This window comes from Oncorhynchus clarkii, chromosome 10 (assembly GCF_045791955.1).
Source record: "Oncorhynchus clarkii lewisi isolate Uvic-CL-2024 chromosome 10, UVic_Ocla_1.0, whole genome shotgun sequence".
NCBI classification, from domain to species: Eukaryota; Metazoa; Chordata; class Actinopteri; order Salmoniformes; family Salmonidae; genus Oncorhynchus; species Oncorhynchus clarkii.
The window spans coordinates 4406078-4415714 of record NC_092156.1 but is presented as its reverse complement, the minus strand read 5'-3'; the positions used below and the strand labels follow the sequence as shown (position 1 = coordinate 4415714).

Here is a 9637-nt window from a genome sequence, read left to right as displayed (position 1 = left end):
TGGTTGGATTTAATTAGGGTGTCTAGCCAGGACCAGTGTCAACTGTCAAGTCTCCTCTTCTATTCTGGTAACCTGAAAACAAGACTCCACTCTTTCTCTCTCACACACTTTGTTCCATCAGCTCAGCTGAAGTGGCTTTAGAGGTGTTCTCTCCATCACCAGTTGAGGTGGAAGAGAGAGGAGAACAGGAAAGTCTGTCTGTCTGCCTGTCATTCAGTCAGTTCTGTGGATTGTGTCCTCTTCACATGCTGGTGCTGTGAGAGTGTGTGAGAGTGCTACAGGGATCTCTCCTCAGTCTGACTCACTCACTCACTCACTCACTCACTCACTCACTCACTAAACGAGACGTCAAAAACACCTCAGAGAGAGAGAGAGAGAGAGAGAGATGGGGGTGGAGAGATGAGAGAGAGAATAAGCTGCTGTCCACACACCCTAACCCGCAGCCTCTTCCTCTTCCACCATCTCACGTCGCAGCTCTGCCAACATTCTACTGTACTCATACTGTCACCTCACTGCGCGTCAACTCCGGAGGGACAGAGAGACCGGACACATTTTTGGGGGGACGAGAGAGAGAAGGAATGCGAGAATGAAGAAGAATAAATACTATTGAGAGTTGTTTTTCTTCTCAAGCAAACTGACCGACGAAACTACTTGGCCTGTGGCCTCAGAGAGAGGGGAAGTGTGTCCTGTCTCCCACTTCGAAACGACGTTGTGCAAGACGTCTAACTGACCTATTGTAAAAATGTATTATTTTGGTGACGTTTTACGAGGTGTTCTTTCTTTTCTGAAAGGCCGGTGTTTTTGTTTATTAGCCGAGGCCGTGTTCGTGTGCTTGTTGTTTTCTTCTGTCAAAGCAGAGGAAGAGTGTCCGTTATCCTGTATCTGTGTCAGAGACTCCGGGACGGTGACCTGCCGGGATACCGAACACACTGAGTTACCGGGTGACATACCTGCGTGGGCGACCACGTTAATACTCAGGGGGAACAACATCTCAACGTTACCGGGAGGAGCGTTCTCCACGAATAACGGGACGGAACTCGAACTAACGACCCTCTCACTGTCACATAACGGGATCATGGTGATCGAGGCTGACGCTTTCACGGGACTCCCCAGGTTGAATTTACTGGATTTGAGCCACAACCCGTTGGTGTATATTTCGGACCGGGCGTTTCACGGTCTGCGGGAGCTCCGTTCTCTTTACCTGAACGACTCGCTCCTTGCTCCAGCCGTGGCGCAGCTCTCCAACGCGCTGCAGGGCACCGAAACGTTACGCAACCTCCACCGGCTGGAGCTGTCAGGAAACCGATTGAAAACCATACCCATCACACGGTTGGACGCGTTCAACCTCCACACTTTAGTTCTCACCAACAATTCCATCGAGAACATTGGTAAAGAGAACATATCTAGTTTGTACCGTCACAAGAGAGTGCGCATTTATTTGTCACTAAATCCTTTCAGGTGTAACTGTGAACTCGAGTCGTTCTACCTCTGGTTAAAGAACTCTTCCCAGTGTGTGGACGCTGCGCGCCTCCTGTGCGCCGAGCCTGATGCCAAAAAGGGGATTCCACTGGAGCGGTTACGCGGTGAGGACGTGGATTGTCTCAATGAGAACTTGGAGGCGGTGTCCTACGTGTTCCTGGGGATAGTCATGGCGCTGATCGGCATTGTATTCCTCATGGTGCTCTATCTAAACCGGAGAGGCATCAAACGGTGGCTCAACAACATCCGTGATGCGTGCCGCGACCAGATGGAAGTGTACCATTACCGGTACGAGCAGGACTCCGATCCCCGGTTGGCTAACGTCGCCGTTTAATGTTTAACGTTCACTCCCTCAACCTATGCCATTATCAATCGTTGTTTTATGTACAGAGTAAACTGTTTCATGAACGGAAGAGCAATTAGTATCCGTTTTGTTCTCGACTGATATCAACTGTAGTTGTTTCTAATATGTAGCCAATGATTTGGAAAGCAACAGACTTCATTATCCAAGAGGGACAAATACAATGTGCTTTATTGTAAATATCTGTGGAATTATACATTTCTGTAAATATACAATGTACAACACAAAAAAAAGAAAACATGCTTCTTCCATCATGGAGACGTGAGAACACATAAGACTTGTTAAAATATAAATGTACAGTAGGACGGTTTAGTTGTGACTAGTTTCAACAACAGAATAAATAGTTTGAGTTCCTCCTACAGATTATTCTAAACGACTGTATCAGTATGTAAGTACATGTATAAACTGTAATTACAGTAGAAAATGTATCTATTTAATAAAACGATTGAGGATTATTAATGGGATTAATGTATGTTGAGCAGCCAGGTCACAAGTCGATATTCAACGTCCATCCATGCCTGGGGATGTCGGGAGATGACGTGGAAACCTTTTGTGCCAAAGGTTGCATGTTCGAATCCACTGATATAAAGTTTTTTTGGTTTGTTGTTGATTTAAGCCTATCCTAAACCTTAAAACCTTAACTTAACCATTCAGAGTTAATGCCTAACCTTAACCTTAAACAACTTCGAAATGAGACGGTTGAGAAACATGGATGAACGTCTGATTCTGACGAGAGACTGTGAGAGCTGGTTGATGCGAGAGAATGTGGCACTATAACTTCTGTCCCAGATTATTTTTCTCCATCAACAACTAATGAGAGACACTGTGTGTGTGTGTGTGTGTGTGTGTGTGTGTGTGTGTGTGTGAGTGTGTGAGTGTGTGTGTGTGTGTGTGTGTGTGTGTGTGTGTGTGTGTGAGTGAGTGAGTGAGTGAGTGAGTGAGTGAGTGAGTGAGTGAGTGAGAAAAAGGGAGAGTGAAAAAGAGATGGATTAAAGGATGTGTAAATACGATACGCTGGCTGGGAGGTGGACCAATCCAGACTGGGAGGTTGACCAATCCAGACTGGGAGGTTGACCAATCCAGACTGGGAGGTTGACCAATCCAGACTGGGAGGTTGACCAATCCAGACTGGGAGGTTGACCAATCCAGACGGGGTGGTTGACCAATCCAGACGGGGTGGTTGACCAATCCAGACTGGGAGGTTGACCAATCCAGACTGGGAGGTTGACCAATCCAGACGGGGTGGTTGACCAATCCAGACGGGGTGGTTGACCAATCCAGACGGGGTGGTTGACCAATCCAGACTGGGAGGTTGACCAATCCAGACTGGGAGGTTGACCAATCCAGACGGGGTGGTTGACCAATCCAGACTGGGAGGTTGACCAATCCAGACTGGGAGTTTGACCAATCCAGACTGGGAGCTGGACCAATCCAGACTGGGAGGTTGACCAATCCAGACGGGGTGGTTGACCAATCCAGACGGGGTGGTTGACCAATCCAGACTGGGAGGTTGACCAATCCAGACTGGGAGGTTGACCAATCCAGACTGGGAGGTTGACCAATCCAGACTGGGAGTTTGACCAATCCAGCTTTGGAGCTGGACCAATCCAGACTGGGAGGTTGACCAATCCAGACGGGGTGGTTGACCAATCCAGACGGGGTGGTTGACCAATCCAGACGGGGTGGTTGACCAATCCAGACTGGGAGGTTGACCAATCCAGACTGGGAGGTTGACCAATCCAGACTGGGAGGTTGACCAATCCAGACTGGGAGTTCAACCTTTCTGTTGAACAGTGAGCCACTAGTAGAACAGTAGAGGTCTGTGACTGTGACGTCTCTTTCTGTTGAACAGTGAGCCTCTAGTAGAACAGTAGAGGTCTGTGACGTCTCTTCTGTTGAACAGTGAGCCTCTAGTAGAACAGTAGAGGTCTGTGACTGTGACGTCTCTTTCTGTTGAACAGGGAGCCTCTAGTAGAACAGTAGAGGTCTGTGACTGTGACGTCTCTTTCTGTTGAACAGTGAGCCTCTAGTAGAACAGTAGAGGTCTGTGACGTCTCTTTCTGTTGAACAGTGAGCCACTAGTAGAACAGTAGAGGTCTGTGACTGTGACGTCTCTTTCTGTTGAACAGTGAGCCTCTAGTAGAACAGTAGTGGTCTGTGACGTCTCTTCTGTTGAACAGTGAGCCTCTAGTAGAACAGTAGAGGTCTGTGACTGTGACGTCTCTTTCTGTTGAACAGGGAGCCTCTAGTAGAACAGTAGAGGTCTGTGACGTCTCTTTCTGTTGAACAGTGAGCCACTAGTAGAACAGTAGAGGTCTGTGACTGTGACGTCTCTTTCTGTTGAACAGTGAGCCTCTAGTAGAACAGTAGAGGTCTGTGACGTCTCTTTCTGTTGAACAGTGAGCCACTAGTAGAACAGTAGAGGTCTGTGACGTCTCTTTCTGTTGAACAGTGAGCCTCTAGTAGAACAGTAGAGGTCTGTGACGTCTCTTTCTGTTGAACAGTGTTACATGCGACAGAGACAGATCCCTCAGCGACATAACTCACCAGGAGATGTCAGGAGGTAGAGCCTATAGGACCAGGGCTACTCTGCAGTTCCTAAAGAGAATAACTAAATAGGAGGCCTATTCCCCCATAATAAACGAGTAAAGGAAAGTGATGATGAAAAATCTATGGAACCCATTCTACCACGGTCGTTATGAGGGACAATATGAAAAAGATGGGAGAAACGCTGAAGCACTTTTTGTTGGAGAAACATCTCTGTCACATTACCAACCGAGCTTAAGAACAAGGCTGTCGGTCGCGGCGTAGGAGGACGTTTCAGCACGACCTAAGTGTGCTCCAGTACGTCGTCTAAGTGTGCTCCAGTACGTCGTCTAAGTGTGCTCCAGTACGTCGTCTAAGTGTGTTCCAGTACGTCGTCTAAGTGTGCTCTAGTACGTCGTCGGGCAGACGGGATGGGAGAGCTAAAGTATCATATGATTATGGCAGAACGAAAAATATAGTTTAATCCGGCAGGAGGCTGCTGAGGGGAGGACGGCTCATAATAATGTCTGGAATCGGAGCAAATGGACTGGCATCAGACACCTGGAAACCATGGAAACCACGCACTTGATACCGTTCCACTGATTCCACTTCATCCATTACCACGAGCCCCGTCCTCCCCAATTAAGGTGCCACCAACCTCCTGTGGTTTAATCTCATCAGAGCCGTGACTAAAGACCATGAGAATGATGATAGACTAATAAACCCATCGGCTCGCCGCGCGCCACAGTTAATGAGCAGCCTCTGCAGATAGATGACTGTAGCTGTTTGCTTTTTTTTAAAACGACAAGGTCAAACGGGATTCAGTAAGACCGGTCTCCCGGGGGTGGGGGGTGGGTGGGGGGGGGGGGTGTCTAAGTGATAAGGAGGGTCACTGTGACTGGGTAACATCAGTTTGACCTCAGATAATTCTCTCTCTCACACACACACACAGCTGTCAGTTTCAGCACCAGCGGTCGACTAGGCAGAGATCAGCACCATGGACAGCGACCATACAGCACTAGCCTCAGTGCAATATGCAATTGCACACAACAACATGAAACTATCTTGTTTCACTTATGCGTTTGATTCTCTCTCTCATCAAACATATTCCCTTTCACCTGGTGATGCGCTTTTCCTTCTCCTCCTCTTTCTTCTTCTTTCTCTTCCTCCTTCTTCCTCTTTCTTCTTCTTTCTCTTCCTCCTTCCTCTTTCTTCTTCTTTCTCTTCCTCCTCTTTCTTCTTCTTTCTCTCTCTCTTCCTCCTTCCTCTTTCTTCTTCTTTCTCTTCCTCCTCTTTCTTCTTCTTTCTCTTCCTTCTTCCTCTTTCTTCTTCTTTCTCTTCCTCCTTCCCCCTCTTTCTTCTTCTTTCTCTTCCACCTTCCATCCTCCTTCCTCCTCTCTCTTCCTCCTTCCTTCCTCCTTCCTCCTCTTTCTTCTTCTTTCTCTTCCTCCTTCCTCCTCTTTCTTCGTCTTTCTCTTCCTCCTTCATTCTCCTTCCTCCTCTTTCTTCTTCTTTATCTTCCACCTTCCTCCTTCCTCCTCTTTCTTCTTCTTTCTCTTCCTCCTTCCCTCCTCCTTTCTCCTCTTTCTTCTTCTTTCTCTTCCTTCTTCCTCTTTCTTCTTCTTTCTCTTCCTCCTTCCTCGTCTTTCTTCTTCTTTCTCTTCCACCTTCCATCCTCCTTCCTCCTCTCTCTTCCTCCTTCCTTCCTCCTTCCTCCTCTTTCTTCTTCTTTCTCTTCCTCCTTCCTCCTCTTTCTTCTTCTTTCTCTTCCTCCTTCCTCTTTCTTCTTCTTTCTCTTCCACCTTCCATCCTCCTTCTTCCTCTCTCTTCCTCCTTCCTTCCTCCTTCCTCCTCTTTCTTCGTCTTTCTCTTCCTCCTTCATTCTCCTTCCTCCTCTTTCTTCTTCTTTATCTTCCACCTTCCTCTTTCCTCCTCTTTCTTCTTCTTTCTCTTCCTCCTTCCCTCCTCCTTTCTCCTCTTTCTTCTTCTTTCTCTTCCTTCCTCTTTCTTCTTCTTTCTCTCCCTCCCTCCTCCTCTTTCTTCTTCTTTCTCTCCCTCCTTCCTTCCTCCTCCTCTCTTCTTCTTTCTCTTCCTCCTTCCTCCTCTTTCTTCTTCTTTCTCTTCCTCCTTCCTTCCTCCTGCCTCCTTCCTCCTCTTTCTTCTTCTTTCTCTTCCTCCTTCCTCCTCTTTCTTCTTCTTTCTCTTCCTCCTTCCTTCTCTTTCTTCTTCTCTACAGCTATATACTGTGTTTGAAAGTGTCACAGTAACTTCACAGCTAAATGTGAAGAGAAATGTAACTTGCCAAAGTGGTAAATAGGAGACAATTACCACAACGTTCATGTTCCGTCCGTCCGTCTCTCTCTGTCTGTCTCTCACTCTCTCTTTCTGTCTCTCTCTGTCTCTCTCGCTCACTCTCTCTCTCTGTGTCTGTCTCTCACTCTCTCTTTCTGTCTGTCTGTCTCTCTCGCTTACTCTCTCTCTCTGTCTGTCTCTCACTCTCTCTTTCTGTCTCTCTCTGTCTCTCTCGCTCACTCTCTCTCTCTGTGTCTGTCTCTCACTCTCTCTTTCTGTCTGTCTCTCTCGCTTACTCTCTCTCTCTGTCTGTCTCTCACTCTCTCTTTCTGTCTGTCTCTGTCTCTCTCTGTCTGTCTGTCTGTCTGTCTGTCTGTTTCTCTCAAGCCATATTACATGAACTCCACTAATCAATTAATCAGGTAATTCCATCTATTAGGAAACTGAGACGATCTCTGAGTGTTGCACCTGGCTCTGATCTGCAGGCGCTTTGCAAGGTCTGACCCTCGTTAATGAATTAACAGACTGGAGATTTACATCCAGGCTGAATATTAGAGACACTACGAGTCCTTGAACATCTCTTATCTCTTCCAGCATGAAGGTGTTTCTCATTTGAAGCTTCAAGGTGGTAGTACGCATCATAGAATATGCATCATAGAATAGACATCATAGAATACACATCATAGAATACACATCATAGAATACACATCATAGAATAGGCATCATAGAATACACATCATAGAATACACATCATAGAATACACCATTGAATACACATCATAGAATAGGCATCATAGAATACACATCATAGAATAGGCATCATATAATACACATCATAGAATACACATCATAGAATACACATCATAGAATAGGCATCATATAATACACATCATAGAATACACATCATATAATACACATCATAGAATAGGCATCATAGAATACGCATCATAGAATAGGCATCATAGAATACACATCATAGAATACACATCATAGAATAGGCATCATATAATACACATCATAGAATAGACATCATAGAATACACATCATAGAATAGGCATCATATAATACACATCATAGAATACACATCATAGAATACACATCATAGAATAGGCATCATAGAATACACATCATAGAATAGGCATCATAGAATACACATCATAGAATACACATCATAGAATAGGCATCATATAATACACATCATAGAATACACATCATAGAATACACATCATAGAATAGGCATCATATAGTACACATCATAGAATACACATCATAGAATACACATCATAGAATAGGCATCATAGAATACACATCATAGAATACACATCATAGAATACACATCATAGAATAGGCATCATAGAATAGGCATCATAGAATACACATCATAGAATACACATCATAGAATACACATAATAGAATAGGCATCATAGAATAGGCATCATAGAATACACATCATAGAATACACATCATAGAATACACATCATAGAATACACACCATAGAATACACATCATAGAATAGGCATCATAGAATACACATCATAGAATAGGCATCATAGAATACACATCATAGAATACGCATCATAGAATACACATCATAGAATACACATCATAGAATAGGCATCATAGAATACACATCATAGAATACACATCATAGAATAGGCATCATAGAATACACATCATAGAATACACATCATAGAATAGGCATCATATAATACACATCATAGAATACACATCATAGAATAGGCATCATAGAATACACATCATAGAATACACATCATAGAATAGACATCATAGAATACACATCATAGAATACACATCATAGAATACACATCATAGAATACACATACACACAATACACATACACACAATACACAGCGCAAACTGGCTCTAACCAGAATAGAAAGAGTGGGAGGACCCGGTGCACAACAGAGCAAGAGTACATTAGAGTGTCTAGTTTGAGAAACAGACGCCTCACAAGTCCTCAACTGGCAGCTTCATTAAATAGTATCCGCAAAACACCAGTCTCAACGTCAACAGTGAAGAGGCGACTCCGATATGCTGGCCTAGGCAGAGTCGCAAAGAAAAAGCCATATCACAGACTGGCCAATAAAAATTAGGATAGTGTCCCATTTTTTGTTGTTTTGGCTCTGTACTGTCTGGACTTTGACTAGGCCATTCCAAACTTCCAAATTAGTAGCTTTTCAACCATTTTCATGTAGACTTGATTGTGTGTTTTGGATCATTGTCTTGCTGCATGACCCAGCTGTGCTTCAGCTTCAGGTCACAGACAGATGGCCTGACATTCTCTTGGAGAATTATCTGATATGAAGCACAATTCAGTTCAGTCCCACAGCCTCCTAATGACAAGGATAGATGTGCTTGCCTTCAGTACATGTGTCACACGCACACACATTTCAAAACCCTCTTACAGTACTGTGTCTAGTGGTGTCTGATTGATGACACATCCTCCCCTCCTCCTCTCCTCCTGCTCTCCTCCTCCTCTCCTCCTGCTCTCCTCCTCCTCTCCTCCTCTCCTCCTGCTCTCCTCCTCCTCCTCTTCTCCTCTCCTCCTCTCCTCCTCTCCTACTACTCCCCTCCTCCACCTCTTCTTCTCCTCCTCTCCTAATCCTCCTCTCCTCCTGCTCTTCTCTTCTCCTCCTCTCCCCCTCCCCTCATCTTCTCCTCTCCTACTCCTCCTCTCCTCCTCTCCTCTCCTCCTGCTCTTCTCTTCTCCTCAACTCCTCCTCTCCTCCTCCCCTCCTGCTCTTCTCTTCTCCTCCTCCTCCTCTCCTCCTGCTCTTCTCTTCTCTCCTCCCCTCCTCCTCTCTCCTCCTCCCTCCTATTCTCCTCCTCCTCTCTCTGACAAACACGTACTGTACATATACCTTTTCACTTTACCTTTCCTTCTATCTATCTCTCTGTCTCTCTCTCTCTCTGTCTCTCTCTCTCTCTCTCTCTCTGTCTCTCTCTCTCTCTCTCTCTG

The 9637-nt window shown here is 45.3% G+C and overlaps 1 protein-coding gene across 1 annotated transcript; it reads left to right on the top strand.

Moving 5' to 3' along the window:
- The first annotated feature begins 742 nt into the window (after positions 1 to 742).
- LOC139419802 (trophoblast glycoprotein-like) lies at positions 743 to 1813 on the top strand. Its single transcript, XM_071169786.1, has one exon. It carries the CDS (start codon positions 743 to 745, stop codon positions 1811 to 1813), a length of 1071 nt encoding a protein of 356 aa, XP_071025887.1.
- Positions 1814 to 9637: the final 7824 nt, after the last annotated feature.

Excerpts from the sequence above, each read along its gene's own strand:
- LOC139419802 (XM_071169786.1), top strand. The coding sequence starts at position 743 with ATGTATTATTTTGGTGACGTTTTACGAGGTGTTCTTTCTTTTCTGAAA.